The 20,845-nt window shown below is 40.1% G+C and overlaps 1 protein-coding gene across 3 annotated transcripts in view; it reads left to right on the top strand.

The window, feature by feature from the left end:
- The window catches only part of VPS13D (vacuolar protein sorting 13 homolog D), an 88,186-nt gene extending 67,813 nt beyond the window's left edge, over positions 1-20,373 (top strand). For all 3 annotated transcript variants that reach the window (XM_065649873.1, XM_065649872.1, XM_065649871.1), the window contains exons 67-69: positions 13,501-13,632; positions 16,337-16,577; positions 17,364-20,373. In XM_065649873.1, coding sequence (XP_065505945.1) covers positions 13,501-13,632; positions 16,337-16,577; positions 17,364-17,495 — 505 coding nt within the window. In that variant the 3' untranslated portion in view covers positions 17,496-20,373. The remainder of the gene's footprint in view (positions 1-13,500; positions 13,633-16,336; positions 16,578-17,363) is intronic.
- Positions 20,374-20,845: the final 472 nt, after the last annotated feature.

Genomic DNA, 20,845 nt, shown 5'->3' with positions numbered 1-20,845 from the left:
TGCCTTTTCTCTAATAGATGGCATTTACTATAACGACTGAAATTTGCACGGAAAAGCTGCAACATAAAATAGGAATTATTAAGCTACAGCATTAGATTAAAGCAAAAATTGTAAAAGGCTCTATGTAATGAGATTAAACTTCTACCATGGAATTCTTATGCAGAGTAGAAATGGAAGAGTTCTTCTCCCTGCTCTACCTCCAGCTTCCATTTAGCTGGGTAGAAAAACAATTCTTGAAAGGTTTGGAGACTTCTGGCATCAATATAGTGTTATTCTAATTTTCTCACAAAAATTGTGGATATACGTCCACGTGTTCTTCTGTTTACCCATCCACATGTGGACATGAAGTGTCAGCACATCAGGACAGATGCTTTGGCTTCCTTCCTGTGCTCAGGAACTAGGCAATGTGGGCTCTACAGAATTACAGTGATTATATTTGAAGTAAATGACTGCTCATTAGCACTGCCTACGGATGTGGAAGAGGGAAAGGGCTGAGTTCTAAAAAGGCTGCTCTGAGAGAAGATTCTTTTTACTCTTTGTGACCAAGAGTTTATTTTATATCACAGTACATGCCAGGAAGTCCTGTTGCATGTACATGAGATCCTGCGTGCTGAAGAAGTGAAAGAAAATCCAAAGTAGATCTTATTGCCAGAAAGCTTGGAGAAAAATGTCTGCAAAATGTTGGGCTTTCTGGTTGTTTTGTCTTCCCCTTTGGCTTTTCAGTTTCCTGTATTTTCTTACACCGCACTTGGAATCCTGAAGTCTCTGCCCTCAGTGTTTCAGTAAAGAACAATAAGCTTAATGAAGTGTGAGGTGCAGGAAACTGTGAAGAGTGAACCTGGGTGTACTTTGTTGTGAAAATGCACGTGTTTACGTGTATGTGTCTGATGTATTTGGTACTTACCTTGATTTGTAAAACCACGAGGTCAAGGATTACAATTTGGTAAGTACATGTGCATACACACAATTACATGAGAACTTCAAGTGCATCCCTGTGAAAACACATCAACTGTTTTGCTTGTATGTGTCTTATTTTTGTGACTGTACAGATTGATTTACTTATTTAAAGGGTGGAAAGAAACACACCTGGCAATAGTGTAAGTTGTCCCAGTTTGTTTCAAGATACACATATACTTAAAATTCCTGTTTTGACATACTTCTGGGAAATACAGCCTATGCACAGTAGCAATGACATTATCAACATTTAATGGACTAGATAGCGACTGGGAGTGGGGCCTCCAACCAGCCTTATCTCTAGCTTGTGCTGGCCTGTGTGACACGTCTTGTTCACTTGTTAACTGTCAGGTAAGAGAGGAGGGTAAGACAGATGAGCTGAACCGCATTATTGCTTCCACTAGATTCTGAAACGCTATTGTCATAGACCAGCACTGTGAAATGATTTTAGTGTTTACACACACTCTGCAAAAAGTTTCTGGCCCAGCAACCTGCTGTTTCTACAAGGAAAAAAAAAAAAAAGTAAAACCTTTCTCAATTACTACATCTAACCAGACTACAAAATCTGATCAAAATTTTTTTCAGATAAACAAATGTACTTGAGAATATGTAGATAATGTAGGAGGGGAAAATAAAAACAAAACAAAACACAAACCGCAGCACCACCTATAAGCAACCTTGCACTCATGTTTTGTTTGGTAAGGGGTTTTTTTATGTGCTTATATAATGAAGCAAGTAAATTGTTCTTTGGGGGGTGTAAAAAAACCCCCAAAACAACAAAGGATTTGTACATTTTTTAGACTGCTGTGTGCCAATATCCCCCTGCCGCATTTGTTAACTGTTCAAATATGTGTGGTTTGGAATGAAAATAGCAGTGTTCCAAACCCAAGTTGCTGGCTCCAGTTGAATGCTCAGTGGAAGCCTGCTGGGCCATGTAGGCTCTTCCAAGTAAAGTACATAAAAACAGCCAACCCTGAGGAGTAAAAGTTTATGGCAGCAACTGATCTCAAGCGCAGTTTTGAACAAGTGAAGAACACGAATTAACACGCCTGGTAAGAACCAGCTTGACCTTGAGACTGACGGCATGTGTGCCAGTGTCCGGTGCTGGTGCAAAGTTGAGTCAACCAGGTAATTACGGTTTCATTTAAATAGCATGATACGTAACTAAGTTACAGGCCCCTTGCAATTCTCTAATTACATGGTTACATTTTTTAAAAGCCATCAATGTAAAACTCTGTAGCTGGTGTTACTGTGATCGTGCTACATAGACGTAAGGCTCTTTTGGCTTCAAAATGCATCGATTGGTACTGGGACTCCCGCAGTAGCACAAACCCTGTGTTTGGAACACGGAGCCACCCTGATAGAGCTGAGATGCAGATGATGGCCTGTAGGTTATGATGGTAGTTTAAGAGGTGATGTGTTTAAAGTACAAGAAAATATTTTAAAAATCTCACTTAGGCTGGACATTTTCAAGGCTAATATTATAAAATTATGTAATCAAATGATTTATTATGCTTGTTATTGATGAATACAGCTGCATAATACTTGTAAAGTTTAATGCAGAGGAGAGCACAGAAGATGGTAGTTGTTGACAATGCAGCATACATCTAATTTATATACAGTTAATGCCTGTGACTTGATACCTTTTTTGAGCGTGTGTTATGTGTTCCAAGTACTCTAGTGTCACATACAAGAGTTCTGATTATTTCTGTATTTGCTATATTCTGCCAAAAGTCTTAAAGACCAGTTCAAACCAGGAAAGCTATTATGTCTCTAGATATGCTTGGAAAGCTCTCTCCTAGAAACGTGTTTTAAGTCCTAGTGCAGCACAAGTAAAGAACATTTATATTTAGATGTGTGTCTAACTCAACAAGTAGCGCAGGAAACGGCTATCGTGGTGTCCTCCATGGCTTCTGCCAGGTCAGTGCAAATTTAAGATTATTCTTAACTGCTGTTGCAAGGGTTTGCATTCTTTTCTGATAGTCACAATGTAAAACTTCGATGGAAGGGGATAACTTCATGACCTACCCAAGGGAACTAAACTATACTAATAAAGAATAGTTTTGAGACTGGCAAGCTATTAATGGTCACAGAAAATTCTTATGTAAATATATGATTGTTTTAAATGTACCTCACCTGGAAAGAAGCCGCCTGCGCTAGTTTTTCTTTTGATCACCACTTTCATGCCATCACTTGGAAATGTGTAGTGAGGTTGCAAAGTTTGAGACAATGTCAACAGCAGGTGATTTTAATTTTTTTTATTTTCCTTTGTACATCCATCTCTCTGCTGTGATTTCAATTGTAATCCCAAAAGCAGTAGACTTGAGGGCATGCTTTTCAGTGACACTGAGAAGTAGAAAATATGCACTTAAGTGTATGGAACACCAACCCAGCTAATACACTGCAGAGAGTATATTCTCAAGATTCTCGACGGTTAAAAATAAATATTGCGCGAACCGTCACCACCTCTGTATGTGTCCCAAATTCTGTCCTGACCTTGGACTTGATCTGAATCTCACTTCTAGAGTCTTTACAGTGATGTCAGTCACATATGGAGTCACCAAAACTCTGGTGAAGCAGACGTTATTATTCTCCTGATAAACCCTTCCAAAGATTTTCCTAGAAGCCAGAGAGAAAATAATGAGCTAGTATTCAGCTAGTATGTATTGTGTAAATCTGGAAATGTTGCATACAGGACAGTTCAGCTGACTTATCAGACTCATTTGTAAATGACTTGCACAGTGTGATTTCCTTCATATCCGCTTTCCATTTTCCCAGAGGGATAACACGTCTTTATAATAATCTGTTTTCTTTTGAGCAAGTTTGTCTGTTGTACTCCTGTGGTACCCTGTTAAATGGCTGCAGACATTGGCTTTTCCCCTGTCAGCCCTACCTCCCATCTTCAGTCACTGCTGAACTCCATTCTATGGGTTTACATTCTTCTGTCATTAGTCTGTCCAGATTCTTCCACTGCTGCTGTCGAGTTCCTCTGAAATCACCCCAGTCGGTAAGTTCCCCTCAGGACTGTGTGAAAAGGGAACCTCACATCCCTGTTCTGGGATCTTTCGCGGTCCCTTCCGATCCCTCACATTCTGTGATTGGTGATTCTGTGACAAGCTGTGCTCCGCAACTCAGCCCGAATGGTGCCGGCTGCTTTAACTGCCATACCACATTGCAAATCCATAGCTAGTTTTCTGCTTGCTATTTTCCCCCAAGAGTTTTGGGGTTTTTTTAATGTTTTATTTTATTTTACTGCTGTGCAAATATCTCCTCGTCATTTAATATTTGTGTTCTGGATTATTTTTCCCCAGATGAACCAGGTTGCAATTTGTAGGTTGAATCCCATTTCATTTCCTGCCAGATTTCTGACCTCTTCAGGTTCTTTAGTACTTCAGTGTCCTCACTGGAGTTTTAAACTCCTCTGAGTTTCTCCTGTCCAGATATAATTTTACATGCTGCTTTTGCTAGATCCTTGAAGTTACGCCAGCCTGGTTTTGTGCCCACACATTCTGCAGCACCTCAGTAGACACTTCTCCCTGCTTTAATAAATCATTTTCTGTTCCCAGTCTCACCTACTCACTATTCTTCTGTTAGGTTTTAATTTATCACCGGTAACTTTCTGTAGTTCTGCTGGATATCCTCTTGCTTGTTCTGTAAGTGAATGTGAATTTTCCTGTGGGACAAGTAGTTCCTCAACTTCTTTGGAAATACTTATTTTTCTAGAGCCTGCATATTTTGTCTAATTATATTTCAGCAAAAGCTTTTGGACACCAAGGACAAAAAGTAAAAAGAACACTTTTTGCTGTGTTGTATGATTCTTGTTTTCTGGAATTCATGTGTTTTCTAGATCCTTCCTTATTCAGAAAGCACTCTGCTAAATGATCCTTTTTGGTATATTCTATGTAACAGTTTTCTTTCATTGAAACAACTACAGAGAACTGCATATTTAACTAGTCTGTATGGTATCTCCTAGAATGGAACTGGAGAGACTTTGAAAAAGAAAAATATTATATTCATGTGTTAGCATCAGCAGAACAAACTAAAAAGCCATCGAAGACCAGGCAATAAAATATTCACAATTTCCATTCACAAATCTACTTGCTTAGGATTAGGTGGGATAAGTTGAAAGCGTATGCGCACCAGGAATGAGCAAAAGCTTTATTCAAACCAGACGTGTCTGTTGGAATGTACCAGGACAAATCACCAGACTGCATGAAACCAATCGGACTCCATCCCCAGAACTGAAAAAAATTTAATACACGTTTTGTGGGGTTTTATAATATCTTTTGGCCCTCTTACTGGTATTTTCAGTTCATAAAAATAGTAGGAGAGATGAAACTGGTGTGGTGCAACAGGAATCTAGCGTTTGTTTATTTACTTATTTCCAAAGCACAAATGGCAGGGGCTGTGACCCCATGGCCTGAAACATCTGCTGCGGGTGCCAGAGGGTGAAGTCTGGTACGGCAGGTCTGGGGCAGCTCGCTGCCAATAGGTTTTACGAGTCGTGCACTGATGAAGGTAAGCAGAGCTTTCTGTACCGAAGAACTGAGTACACGGGTACCTTATATTACTGATATAATCAGTAAGAGTCCTTGTGGTTTTCTGTATATTTGTTTCTCTCGCCTGTGCTTGGAATACCAGCTTTCAAGCTATCTTTCCATTTGCTTTCACTCCAGAATGGTTTTGCCTTGAGATCACGTTAAAGGTTTCTTTATGTCCTTAATGTAAAGATGGAGCTAATGCCTGTTATATGCCAAGTGAAAATTCTCCACATACTGTATTTCCAGTAGTTTTGTGTCTTACTGGGCTTGTTTGCTGTATCCTCCTCCCAAGTATAAACATCACAGGTCCTCTGAGGTTCCTCTACATGTTTAAAATGGCAGAAATGCTAAAGCATGCAGTGGGACAGGTAGAACTGTTTGTACCGACAGGTTTGATTTTCAAGTTAAAAGATCCAGCATTGCTTTAAAACTAATACCACTTCTAAGCGGTATTTTAAGCCAGATTAGTTGAGGTTCATATTTAAGCAGTAATTACAGGCTCGCTTGACATCAAGGGACCCTGCGGGAAGGTGTGTGCTGAGGTACTGCTGGTTACCTGTCACGGACAGGTTTGTCCTTCGTCATCACCGCGAGGTTTTCTGTTCTGTCGTAGTCCGGAGTCTGTAGATGGGAGCCCAGGGCCTGCTGGGATGGGGTTTTACACTTGTGCTGTCCTTTTGCCCTTCCACTGAACTCTTTTCATTTCAGTCATGAGCAAACAGTCAGTGCCTGAACTAACAACCCTGCAATCCTCCAAAGCACGCCTCGCTTACAGTACCAAACAAAGGGAGGCCCGCGTGGGCCGGCCCAAGCCAAGGAATGCAGCTTCGGGGTTCTGCTCCATAAATTTAACCAGCACGACAAAAAGGAGATAATATGAGCCTTCGTGATGATCTGAAAGGGGGAGGTTTGTGTCCCATTGATTGCGGTCTGGCCTATTGCCAGGCCCCGAGCCTGACCGACAGTTGAACCATATCGTTAAGGCGTGTAATACAGCTCAAGTCTTGTACAGCAGCCAATGAGTACATATCCAGAGGGCAAAAGTTTATAAAGAGTTGAGGCTGTCCTGTTTAACCCTCTCACACTGCATGTAATATATACTGCTGCCATTCAGAAATAGTCACATTGCTGTTAAAAATATAAACCTTCAACTTTCTTTACTTGGAAAAAAATACATGTGTGTCTGATTTCTAATGCGCAGCAGATTTATAAAGTGATCTGAGAAAAATATGTAAAACTGATTTTTTTTTTTTTAACAAGAAAAATCCAACCCACATTTTTTTCAGTATTGCTTTATCCATAGTTACTTTTTTGTTCAGAGATGTCTACAAACTCTTTCATACAGATGGAGCTATTTATTGCCTTGATGTCACCTCATTTAGCATGTGGCTGGTATTTTTATAGATAATTTTTTCACCTAATGTTGCTGTTAACATATGGAACACTCTTTATCAGTTTTGTAAGTACAGCCAGTTGATTTGAATTGTTCTTGCAACTTGCAAGCTTTAAAAATCAAAACAAACTTTGCAAGTAGTTCTCAGTTCGGTGCAGTTTGTGCTAGAGCACTTGGCCTGCTGCAGCCCTGCTTGTACGAACTGGAAAGCACATAAAGGAGGGTTTGAGAACACTCGGTCACCGCAGCCCCTCTCACTCCACTCCTCACGCACACCTCGCGGTTCATGGCTGCGCAGGGGCCCCGGCTTTGCGTTCCTCCCCAAAGTCGGTTTGCTTTCCCAGAAAGGCTGGAGTTCAATATGGAAACGTTTCTGTTCTACTCCAAGTACGTCACACTCGAAGTCAAGTCACCATGTTTGCATTTACAACAAATGGGCATTGCTTGGCTGGCACTCCTGGCTGTCTCACTAAGGCGTGTTCAGCTTGTGTTTTCCAGGTAGGCATTTGCAGGAAATCCCAGTGTATCTTTTACACTGAATCAGAAGGTGAACAGGAACAATTTTCAACACATTTGTGAGACAGGAACCTTCAAGGTGACAACTCTAGTCATCACTCTGACCAGTACAGGAAGAGTCTGGGAGAAACTGGAAACTGAGATGTCAGTGTTACGTTGTGTTAACCTCTTAAGCTTGATGATGTCAAAGTGCTTGAAAAAGTGTTTGTTTGCTGCACAACTATTGCAGCTGGAGGTGGAGCAAGTGCCAGAGGCTCCCCACTGGTTGACGCACAGTCTGGCTGGTGTGAGCACCATGCATTGTCTAGCATGCAGCTTACGCAGATCTCGGATTTGTAATACGGATGTCATAAGAATGTGCCATTTGGGTGACTACATCTGCTGCTCTGCTGGTTTTAAAGAAGTGATTCTAGATGTCTTGATTAAGCCCTTCTCACTTCCTTTTGAACTTGGAGCCTGAAGAGATTGTATCCAATCATAAACCAGTGAATAGTTTTCAATTTTGATCTTGTGTACAAAAGAAAGGGGAAAAGGGGAGAAGAGCTACATCTCGAAGACACTGGCAGGAACAGTCTACATGATAAACAGTTGCTTCTTCAGCATGCTGTAGTTCTCCTAAAAGTATATTGGGTCAGACAAAGGTCTTCAGCATCTGAGCTGGTAGATCCCTCCAAAGAGGAGGGATTTGACTGTAAGTGGGAGGTTTTAACCCTAGGCACTATTTATTTGCATGTTCCTGCCTGAAACTAGCATTTTGGGAACACATTTAACAAGCACAATATATTCCATGCGTTTGCTGGAATAAACGGTGCATATAAGCTTCCTCAGATATGTAGTCAGCAGGGAGCTGTCTGGCTCATGATTTTACACATTCTTGCATCTAACTGAGACATTCTAATGCCAAATGCAGCACTCAGACTGACTGCACTGCCTGTGCATTTTTAACACACCTTGAAAGCATCTGAATCAGTGAATGAATTCCAGCACAGAGCTGTGACAAACCTCTGGGTTCAGGTGTCAAGTCTTGAAGAAATTATCTGCCTGTTGGGAACTGCACCCCAAAGTCCAGCACTGGCTGGGAGGCAGCTGTACTTACCCTGTGAAACACGGCATTGCCGTCTGCCTGTAGAGTTGCAACGGAACATGACACCTAGATCGCGTAGGTTTTCCTGGAATTAGGCCCAAGTCACTTGATGTTCTCAGATGCAGAGATCTGGCACATAAAAAATACTGCTGTCTGTCCCCTAGTGCCCAGTAAATGCAGGGGATGTTCCTGCTTATCGCAAGGGTTCAACACTGGAAGCCAAGTACAAAGTACATCGGTGAGGAAAGACTTGTGAAAATAGTGGATTTTCAGTATTTTGCCAAGGTGCGATATGAAATACAAACCATATCAGAAATGGCAAATGTTTGGTTTTAAGTGTTATCCTTATGATCTGATGGTATGACTGCATCACCTGTAGTTTGCTGCTGCGATGGCAGAACTTTGAGGATAATTTTTAAGATATATGTTGTTTAGCATTTAATTGATGCTGGCTCTTCTGAATATGCTTTACGCTGTGTGTCCTCCCATTCCACATCTGTGACACAAGTACTGTCATCGTTCTGTGTTTTGTGGATTATGTGCACGGGATGATAATCTGTACAGAAGGCTGCAGGTGCAATTCAGTCTTGAGCAACTGCAGCAAGTATTTTAGTTGTTGTGTAGTTATGATTGAAGATGGGAGGCTATTCCTCATCAGATTGAGTCACTTCTTAATGTCTGAAATGCACTTAAGCCTCCTTAGACAAAGCACTCCCTGTATTTATGAAGCAGACTTTTCCAGAGCCAAGTAAGTAACAGGTTTGATATTATTTCTTCACAATACTAGCAGCAATTGAATTGTTTCATAGGCTTATATTACCTGCCAGTTCTCCTTTGTTTGAACTAAGGTTGTTTTATAATTATTTCAAGGGCATAAAAATTGTTCCCAGGCTGAAAGTCCATTTGTCGAGTTACAGCCCAGAGCAGCCTTTTATCAATAAATTTTATGCAAACCTGAAAAAACAAGTTTACAGTGGAAACACTGACAAAACTTGAGCTATAGCAGAACTAGTAAGTTACTCTCTAAATGGGTTGGAAAGATGAGGTTGTTAAACCACAACACCTTTATGAATGCGACACATTGGTGACACGTGGTGGAAGTTTTGGCAGCAAGAACTGGGTTTAGCTGAAGAAAATTCTTACTTGAGGGTGCTGCCCTGTGGCCAGAGAGATCTCTGGAGGGCTCATGCGAATTTTTTTAGGTCCAGAAGACACTCAAAGGTGAGTAATAGTTACTGTTCTCAAAACCACTGTGTATTTGTGCACCTCAGCAAGAATCATGTCTATTACCTGATAGTGTAAACCTGATTGGGTGCCTGATAGGGCTGAATGTGCAGTGAAGGAACAAGGATAAAAGAAATTCCGTAGAACACGTGCTGTCTCTTGTAGAGTTCTTTCAGTCTTAAGTTGGTAAATAATTACCGCCAATAATACCTGAACAACTTCCTTACATCAGTGGGTCGGTGACTTGTTTGATTACAAAACTTCTGGCTTAAATCTGGTCAACTGACTCACAAGAATTCTGTGAACTGTTAAGCAAAAGCCAACCAATTAACGCTGTTAACTGGTTTTAGTGGGCATACAGTCATCTGAAATGAGATTCTCCAGTGTTCAGCTTTGTCTGAGCAGTGAAGAACTGGAGTGTGTGCCTCAACCTCCTGACACCATTTCCAGTCTCTTTGTGTCTCCATTCAGCAGCACTCTTCCCCGCTGTGACCAGTAGACGTGAGGGCATTTCTGTCTTGTATTGCCTTTGTGTGCTTATTAAAAAAGAATCAGCAAATCTGTTGAGTGCATGTTTAATGTAACCCAGATGTGGGCACACCACCGTTCATTCTGCTTTACAAATCTTCAGCTTTTTGTATTTCATCAGTGTTGCTTATTATTTACAGAATGTAACTTGAGACAGTAGAACAAATTTTTAGATTAAAAAAATCAAGCCGTGTGGAATGTTTTTAGCTGTCCAGACCAAACAGATCACTTTGCCAAGGGGCTGATGGACTGAATCAATGCAATTTACGCTAGCACTGGTGGCACTTGGTTGAAAAGCAGCTGACCTTGTTATCACCAAGATGAGAATTCTCTTTTATCACCAGGATGAACATTTTAGCGGGGCGGAGCAGCAGCGACAGGAAGCACTGTACTCTATTTAAGTATTTCTTCCATTTATAAAATAAAACCAAAACCTAAAAACAACAACTCAGAAATTGCCAAGCCTTCCTAAAATTACTAGTACTTTTGCAGTACTGGTACTTTCTCTCTGACCTGCTTCTAAGGCAGCCGTTAGAAACCAGTGTTCACTGGTGGTCTGGTTTCCGTGAAATAGGCCTGATTTTAAAGGCCCTATTTCTTCCTCGTTTTACAACAGTCTTGTTTGCAACGCTTTAGATACCTGTCTCACAGTATTACAAAATATTAGAGAAAATAGCAGAGTTGAACGTTTAACTGAAAGATGGTTAATGTAAAAACCATTATGCACTGTTGTTTCTCACTCCCATGTGGATCATTATCTAACTTTCCTGAATTCGTAATAGGAAAGTGTGTAAGTAAAAAGTTATTGATTGGCCAATAGTTAATTAAAAACTATATTATGCTTCAGACGTTCACTCTTTAAACTTGTCAATAGAAGCTACAGGTGCTGTAGAGAGGTTTAACAGCCAATGGGGACTTCTTGGATAAGTGAAATTTTGCCATTTTACTGGTTTTGGAACTTTGGAAGTAGGACAAGTAGCAAGATGTGAATTACCCTGGTTGGAACTCTTAATTTCTTTGGAACTTTGCCTCAACATTGTGCATTTTATGAAGGCAAACACATACTTTTGTTTACTGCTCTGTAAGAATCTAATAGGTAAAACCAGACGCTTTATGTTTCTTTGTTCACCTCTGGTGTGGGTTCTGGAAGATAACAATACTGACATGTAACTATACCTGCTACAGGTGAATCCTGCTTATATGTTAGAAAATGTAAGGGGCGAGAGAGGTGACTTGCTCCAGAATCATAGCACTTAATAGTGAAGTTCTAACCACTGCATGCAGCTGTTCTTCGGTTGAATCATTTTAAGTCGTACATAGGCTGCATAAGTCATCTGTTTACCTAGTGTTTACGTTATTCTGAATCCGAGGAATGCCACTAATGCAAGAATAGAGTTTTCAAACGTTGTACTCTTTGCAAATGAGGAAAACTACCTTTATGCAGCAAATTGCAATTTTCATACTGGCATTTTTTAGCTTGGATGTGTAACACTGTAATTAACCAACGAACATCTAACCAAAAGGAAAAGCAGTGCAGCAGGACAGGTAAAGCAGTAACAACATCTGTCAGCAGAGGTAAAACTGAAAATTTGACTAATAACATTTTACTGGCACTATTAATGACAACATTTGTTATGGTTTCTTAAGCCCTTGCTCTGTTTCGCATTCTTTTAGTTGGAGAATTTCCACTTTTCACTTCATCCTCCCTGCTGACAAACTGACTTCCCATCTCAGCATAACCACAGTTCAGCTGAAGTGAAGTCAAGAGCTTTTAGTCTCTCCTGAAGTTTCTCTCAAAGAGGATCAGTGATAAGTGATAAGCGCTGCTGCTGAGCCACTGTGATTTGTTACACAGGTCAGGGATGTAATGATCTCATTAACAAAATCAGAACTTACCAGATAGTCATAGTGTATTTAAAATATCAACTGGCTGATGTTTTCCTCTGCTGTGCTGGCTTGTAAACCTTGTCTGCAAAATACATTGTTGACACCAGACAGTGGCGGTAGCCAAAACCACTGGGAGACCAGTGACCCAATGGGAGAGCAGCAAAAATGATATTAAGAGATTCTGCTCCAGGAATGTTCACTGCAGCCAAGAAGGGAAGGGGCAAAAAAAAAAAAAAAAATGCTGTCACCATTAACAGGTAAGGGTGACAAAGACTCAAAGGAAAACAAATTTTGAAAGGGTGTGCAGGTTTTGGGTCTGGGACAGGACTGCTGAAGGCAAAGGTAACAAAGAAACAAGGCTCCAGAGAAAACATCTGCAGAAGGCAAAGCTTAGAAGGTAAGTACTCGTGTGTGCTATTGCCAAGCAGCTTGGAAAGAAAATGCGTTGTTGCATGGGATTTTTTTCCTGTCTTTTGATCAAAAAGGATAGAAGCAGTTCATTGTACAGGATCTTTACCGAGCACCAAGATGGGAAGCAGAGAACACTAATCAGAAGTGATGCCTTTGGTTTGGAAAATTACTGTATCAGTAGTAGCCTGAAAGAGATAACAAAGCTCGTGGCAGACCCAGAGTGACGCTGTCAGAAAGGACAGAGAATAGAGCAGGGCCAGGCAGCCTGGAAAACAGTTCTGCAGGGGCAGGGCATTGGAAAAGCTTAAAGGAATTCAGAATATTATTTTTTAACAAAATACGGCTAAGGGAGGAACCTAGCCTGCAGTTCTCTAGCACTGGTGCCAGTATCAACCTCTGTTAGGCCACATGTGTGCATCTTTATTACTGTCATTGCTCGAGAAACGTTAAGTATGCTAAACCCTACTATGGAGACTCTAACTGTGGATTTTTCTTTTGTCTTCACTGCATGTTCCTATTTCTGTAACCCTTCAATTTTCAAACCACTGACACTGCCCATCAATGTGAGCTCGATCTAGATCGATGCATTCTTATTTGCTGTAGAGAAGTAAGAAGAAAAAGTCAAACCAGTAAAACTCTGCTGAGAAAAAGATCCCAAGATCCACAGACAGGATATTCAGTTTAAGGCTGCTGCTTATTACTTGAGCACGCTGCCCCTTACTTGTGGAGGAAAACTGGGAGACGTTCCTTTGCAATGTAAAACTATATGAGTAGACACCATGGCTTCCAGATCAAGTATTACAGAATCTATAAGCTGTATCTGTGAAGATCTTGTATTTTTAAATGCTTTGTCACACCTCATATTTCAAAATAAACAAAACTTTGTGTGCTGACAGGTTTCAGTGGAAGGAACACCAGTGCTGTTGCAGTAAGTCATTTTTCTGCCTCTATTTTACACGTAGGACACAAGCGGAACGAGTGAGGAAGCCGCGCTGCTGTCGAGGACCTCAAGGGCTCTTGCCCCGCTATTTAGAAAGTCAAGCAGAAGGACAAGAACAGCTCTTCAAACTGACTGACAACATCCAGGATGAGTTGTAAGTACTGACTTTTACGTGTATCTGCGTTTCGCCAGGGTCAGTGATCAGGCTCCGGACGCCGTGTGCCACTTCTGGATTCTGCCTGTGAGGAAGAGTGTGAGATCTGCCACTTGCTTGCGGCCCTGTGATCTTACACTCTCGTTAATCCTGTTTTCATCTCCTTCAAAGGTTTTTATGCGTATACAGTCTGGCTGCCAGGTAGGCAGAATTGACTGAGCGCGATTTGGGACCCCCCCAAAATTGCCAGCTTTTTCCAGGTGTACCTCGTAAGCAGATCAGTGGGCTTTTGTCATCAAGTCACACCATTCATTCACTGTGACTTTCACCATTAGGAACATCGTTCAACAAGAAAACAATGTTTCTTGTAATGGAAAATAAGTACGAAATTATGCCTCTGACTTTTATCCTAGTATCATAATCAGAAACACATTTAAAGACCTGATTATTTGCATATTTTCCTTCAGAGTTAAATCCATAAAAGGGGGTTTAATACCTTGCTCTACTGTTCTAACTAAATGTTTCCACATTTTTTTCCAGTTAGGCTCACTGTTTCACTTCTGGAAAATATTGTGTAATTACTTCCTGATGTTGTTAAAAAACCCACAAATTCTCTGGAGATCTGGTTGCTTCTACTTTGTTCTACTGGATCATGTTTCATTTAATTTTTCATTTTATTAATTTGAGATCTTTTTAATAGCATAGAAGTATGGGTTAAAAAAAATAGTAATTTGAAGTAGTATCTTAAAAGGTTAAACACCCATTTTGAGAACTAGACAAAGAGAAGAAACAGTTGGCAAGAGAAAATGGGTAATGATGCATGACTCAAACTTAGAACAAAATGTAGAGCTTGAACTACAAATTAGCTAATGTTTCTGTGCTTCACCATTAAATCACCATCCTGTTTCCATTCTTCAAAATACATACATGACACCAGTACAAATCTTGTATGGAAAATTATATATAAAATTTGTTGTTCTTATGCAGAAAATCCAAATGTGTAGGCTGCCCAGTGGCTTGCACTGAACCTTGTGTAGCTTTTAGTGCTGCAGTTGTCTCCCTGGATGTCCCCTATACCACCGTACATCAGGAAAACAACTGTTCTGCTTTTGTGGATACATAAAACCTTCTCAACTTCTTCAGTTTTTCTGTGACAATTGCAAAGGACAGCACTGCAGTGTTAGGTGTTTCTGATAGTCACCTTTTAATGCTCTTTCCCCGCTGGAAGAGCAGCCAAGCCCGATAGCAGCAGGTCTCCTGCGCTGTGCTTCTGGTGGCAGCCGGGATGGCTGTCAAACACTGTACTTGCTTTTACGTGCCTCTCCGAAGGAACAAGGCCATTATTCGGCAGGCTGTCATGCTGCTCTATTTTAAAATTAAGTTTTCTGTGACACTTCATAAAAAATAGCACTCTCTGTTCTAATTAACTTATTTCAAAGGCAAAACCTTACCCTGGGGTGTTTGAACTCTGATGGAAAACTGAGGGGGAATTACTCGTTTCAGTAACTGTGTTAACACTGTCTTTCACCTAGGGTTTTTTTTAAGCTGAAATACACTTTTTTGGTCCATTTTGTTTTGCTTTAAGGAACACAATCCAATAACTCAGAGTAATTTGTGCCAAGTGTTGCTTAAATGGTAGAACCAATAGTAGTTCTGGCGATGGTAAGCTTTTCTGCTCTACTGAAAACTCCTGTTCTCAAAGACAGTGCAGTATTTGGCAGAATGTTTTAGGACAACAGCAGACAGATTGGTACAAGCAGCAGTTTGGAAAATGGTCATTCTGAGCCTACCTGACAACAGATGAGAATCTTAGTTTTACAGATATGCTTCCACTGCTGTGGGTTGGTGACAGAGCATTATTACTCTATTTTGCACTCTTTCTAAGTTATGAGTTCATACTTAATTTTCTGAATTTTTCAGCATTAAAAAGAAAAAACAATGCACTAATGAGGTTCATTTCAGTAGTAAATCAGAAGTTGGGGAGAAGCGTTTGTGTCTGAAATATCTCTTTCACTTTTGCATTCCTTACTGCTGGTTTTTTACACATCAACCTTCTCAGCCATCATAATTCTTGATATTCTTAACTCACTCTTTTCTACCTCCGCTATTCATCACTCAGACTAATCTCTCTGGGGAAACCTGCTTGCTGCTTAACCTTTCACCCCAGTGTTAAACAGCTAATTTCTCTTTTCTAGCTACTGATCCAGGCGGCAGGTTAAACTTGTTTTTTGTTTCTTCAAAGCCAAAAGGAGGTGCATGGTAAAGGGAAGCATAAGCAGGTTTACAATGTGTAGAAGGATAATGCTCTTGTCATAAACGTCTGCAAACCTTTCATGTATCAGCAATGAAACTGAACTTACAATTAAGTATTAGGGCTTGCAGTGCTCCAATGCAAGGAAATTACTCTTCTTAAGCCTTGTTAAAGGATATTTTTATATGCCCTTTTAATGTCCAAAGCTAGGAGCCAGGCATTTGGCACTAATACTTGATTTACAGCATTATCTTTTTTAACTGTGTGAGAGGGTACTTCATCAGCTTGATTTTTAAAACATTTTAAATTAAATACAGATGAATTGTACTTGTTATGCTGTTAATTTTTCTGAAAGACTTCTAAAGGTCACTCAAAACATCACAGGTGAAGACACTTGTAGTTTAGTATTTTTAGCTTCAAGGGACTAATATTTCTTTTTGTTCTTTTTTGCAGCTTCATAGCAGTGGAGAACATAGACAGCTATTGTGTTCTCATTTCATCGAAAGCTGTGTATTTCCTGAAGAGCGGTGACTACACTGACCGCGAGGCCATCTTCCTGGAGGTCAAGTACGACGATCTCTACCACTGCCTTGTTTCCAAAGACCACGGGAACGTGTATATACAGCTGACCAAGAAAGCTGTGAATACAAGTAGCGGTGTAGCAATGCCGGGCCCGTCACAACAAAAACCGATGGTAAGGATCTGGCACTCATTGTTTCATTCCTGGGGGGTTTCCTTTCCCCTTCATGTCTGTACTGATGCTGAAAAAGTTTGTAGTCATTAGCGTTGGGTTTCCTAACAATGAAAACTTGGAAAATAGCTGCTGCCAAAAAGGTTCAGGTGGCAACAGAACTTGCTCCCTAAACTCCTGAGAAAAGTGGAAAGCAAAATTGAAACTATTCCTGCAGGCAGAAAAATTACAGTAGGAAATGTGTATTTACCTGAGAAAGGCTTTTAACTTAGCAAAGTTTCATGTATGCACTGCAATTTACTCTAGTCTACTCCTCTTATACGTAGTATTTTTTTACTGCAAGGTATCTAAGATTGGAAAGAGTGTTCATGCCATGCATGTAAAAGTTAATCAGAACTCTCACTTCTAAAACGCATTACAAGTTTTTTTTCTTTTTGGCTTCATTACAGTAGTTGCTGCAGGGTCTGTTTTACAGACGAGGTTACAAGCTCACCCCTGACCCCAGTCAGTTTACATTCCAAACAGATAAGCCAGATAAAAGGTAGGAGGGGAAGCAAAGGAAATAACTTCAAATATTGCAAGATGTTCCTGCTGGCATCCTGAAACACCTCCGTCTGTTTACCTGTCTGTCCCTCTCTCACTTCTTCCTTACCTCAGCACTGAGAAGGACTCTCCACTGCAACATTTCTTTACCTAATGCCTTCAGTTAGTGAAATAATAGAACATCATGATGTTTTGCTGTAGATGATGGTGGTACCACATTAAGAAAAATCACATTTCTTTTTGCAGGTGAAAGTGAAATCTGAAGTTCTTGCAGTAAAGCTGTCTCAAGAAATAAACTATGCAAAGAGCCTTTATTATGAACAACAGCTTATGTTAAGACTCAGTGAAAATCAAGAACAATTAGAGCTGGACTCTTGAAACCTCTTCCTACTGCCAGAGTGAACTGCAAGTGTCCGTCTGGAGCTGATGAATTCTGTAACTACAGAAAGTACTACACGGGAAGGAGATAAATACCATTTTAGTATTTAGCTAAACAGAATCATTGTGCGTAAGAAAAGGGAGGTGGGCTTTTTTTTTTAAAAAAACATCAGTTGTATAACAAAGATAATAGCTGAAGTGCATTTGGTTCTGGGAAAAACCCTGTATTTTGCTAACATGTACATATGTAAAAGTGTTTCATGTAAATAAGTACAGACCAGGGTGTTGGTATAAATAGAAGTCTGTTTACGGTGTAAAGAAATTAAAGGAGATATACTGAGTCTGCACTACCTGAAACTAGCCATTCTCTCTTTTTTTTTTTTCCTTGAGAAAGCTGATTTTCACAGTGCAAGAATGTAGATAAAAGTTTAAAAAATAAAATAAGGAGTTAATTGCAGCTGCTGGAGCACAGATGTCCTGTTGTTTGGAGTAGTGCATTGTTAGTGTGATTAGGGTGCATTGTTTGGGGTTGGTTATTGAATTTTTGGGGCGTGGGTTGTTTTTTTTTTTTCTTAAATCACTAGTACAGATAAATGCACATAGATCTAGTGTTCCACTGAAATTTCATCCTCAGTTTTAACAAAAATAATTGCATTTTGTTAAATATTGCAGTGAAGACTCACTAATTCAATTACATTTTCAAAATATTAGAAAACGAGAAGCTGATTCTGCTCTCAATACAGCACTCAGACCAGCAAAGTCTGCACTGCTGAAGGCCATACTTATAACTTGTTTTAAAAATAGCTCAAGCAAGCAGCCTTGGGAATGGAAATCTTCCATTTTTTTCTTCACTTGGATGGTGTAAGTGTGCACAGTTGGCCAGTTGGTGTGGAGTTCTGCTGGCACTGGAAATGCTGGGGAGGTGGGGGAGAGAAAAATCACTGTGGCACTTGTCTTCATGACAATGTCTTCAAAATTAAACTTTTTGAAATAATAACATGCTTTTTCAGATGTTGCACATCAATCAGTATTGTCTCACCAACTTTAACTATGCTGAAGATTAAGGAATGAGTGTACTTACCTTTATTCACAGCAACTTGGAGATCTCGTTTTCTGGAGATAGCTTGGCTACCATGCTGAACGCCCACACAAATACGGCATTTTGTTGGGCCAGGTTCACATGTGAATGCCCAACTTTCCTAAAACTTCCGAGTAACCCACATTCTAAAAACATTATTTTGTAAACCTTTGACTCAAAGCAAGGAGACAACTATAGCTTTATTTTCAACCTAGTTTACTTTGTATAATAATAATACCTCCTTTCATAAAGATACAGGAATATTTTTAAAGTTAGAAATAAACCAATTCTCAACTCCTGTAAAGCAAAAGGTAGAGGATTGTTGTCTAAGGAGAAAACACGTATCGGTTAATGTGTGTACAGTCTGCGACTGGAAATCAAAATCCATAAAGATGCATTACACAAATGAAACTGATTTAATACATCACTTTTGTATATTCCTCTGTATAATTTTTAAGTAAAATAAGGAATTCACTAAGCGCGTTGGCTCAGAAGTGCTTTAACATCTCAGTCCTGTTGGACTCTGCTACCAAGACTCTGTGCTTCTCTCCCGTGTAGAATTATTTTTTAATGCGGCAAGTATCTAACTGCTAAAGATGGTAAGTAGGTGGGGAAGGAAAATAAAAAGTAGTTCACAGCTCAGAGTTGAGAATGTACAAAATGGCTTGAATACTGGGGTTTTGTAACAATTACATAAGAAGCTGACATGCAAACACCTGAAGTTTGACAGTACACATACCCTTTGAGTTACCTGAACTCAGAGCCACAGTAAATAATAGATCTAATTTGTGTATTTGTTTATTTCTTCTGGACTGTGTTTAAGCTGTTCTTTTGACTGCTAATAATGATTAAACAGAATATTATTTAAACTTTTGAAAACTGTACCCACTAGCCTAGATGTATCTGAGTACCACAGACTGTAACTGGAGTTGCTCACTCGTCTATAGAGAAGGCGGCTTTCTCTTAATCGTACACAGAGTGCACACAGAGTGATGTACAGACACAGCTGAAAGCAGCACATTGCCTCATTTAGCATTCCAAAACAAACTGAATCAGACCTGGGTTTTTTTTAAAAAAAGCACAAATGATGTTATTTATTGCTGTAACCCAACTATTTTTATATAATTTCAGAACTCTCACTGTGGACTTCCTATTGCTGTTGGCACCACTAACATTGTTACTCAGTGAATAAATATAACTTTTGGACTCCTGGAACCATACTCAAAAATAGTTTACAGACAATGTGGAGATGTGCAAGTCTCCAGCTTTCACTCAAATTCTTAAGAACTCCAACACAAGCTGTAAGCAGTCAAGGCACTATAATAGCTGCATTTATCAAGTTCTGCACAGTTCTTCAGCTCCTGAGCCTGCTGAAGACAGTACGCTTACCTCGCCTGGCCTGGTGCACTGGAGGAGGAGGGGCTGCTGCAGCGATGAAAGCAGATTGAATCTTCACATTTCAGAAGCTGGGGAGGAAAAAAAAATACACTGATGAGAAACAGTGACACAGCTTTCTCCTACCGCCCACTCTTGAGCACACAGCCAATACAACTCAGGGAAGACACTGCTTTTTCATGCCTCTTTGCTCAAGTCTTTATAAAAAGCTGCTCACACTCTAATAAAGACTAAATAACCCATCAACTATGCAGGTGGCAGTTCAAAAACCCATGCAGTGATATGCTGCGGTAGAAATATTTTAGACCGTTAGCTTTGATTTTACCTATATTGTGCTGCAAACTGTACAACTTGTTCTCTGCCTACCCTGACCAACTTTGTTTTCTTGCTGGAGGTGCCACTGAAGAAATGTAAAATAAAGATTATTGACAGAAGAGTTAGTTCATCATAATCCTGAAGAATTGCAATAAATTGATTCTACTCACATTCTTCATGTGCCCTTGCTTGCAAAACCATTAATTTATGTGCAGGAACAGAAAATTACTGTAGAGGAGAGGAATGAATAGTTCTCCAAGTCAGACAAGTGCCTCGAGTGGCAGAAGAGCCCTCAAGACTGTTCTTACATCACACAATCCTGCTGTTTGAGGCAAAACCTAGACAACCCCCAGAACTTTGGTTGTCAGTGTACGTCAAACCCAGACTTTTACACTGCATTTCTCTGACGTGGACACTCAGTCTGCGTTTCAGATGATCTAGTTTGCCAAAAGTCATGTAAGACTGGGAAATCTAGATGCTAAGCTATTTAAACTTCCAAAAAAAAAAAAAGCACATCTTATAAAATCCAGACATCTTTCATACATAGCTGGATGACCGGCAC

The sequence above is a fragment of the Caloenas nicobarica genome, chromosome 22, assembly GCF_036013445.1.
Source record: "Caloenas nicobarica isolate bCalNic1 chromosome 22, bCalNic1.hap1, whole genome shotgun sequence".
NCBI classification, from domain to species: Eukaryota; Metazoa; Chordata; class Aves; order Columbiformes; family Columbidae; genus Caloenas; species Caloenas nicobarica.
The sequence above is the reverse complement of the archived record's forward strand: the minus strand, read 5'-3'. Positions and strand labels throughout refer to the sequence as shown.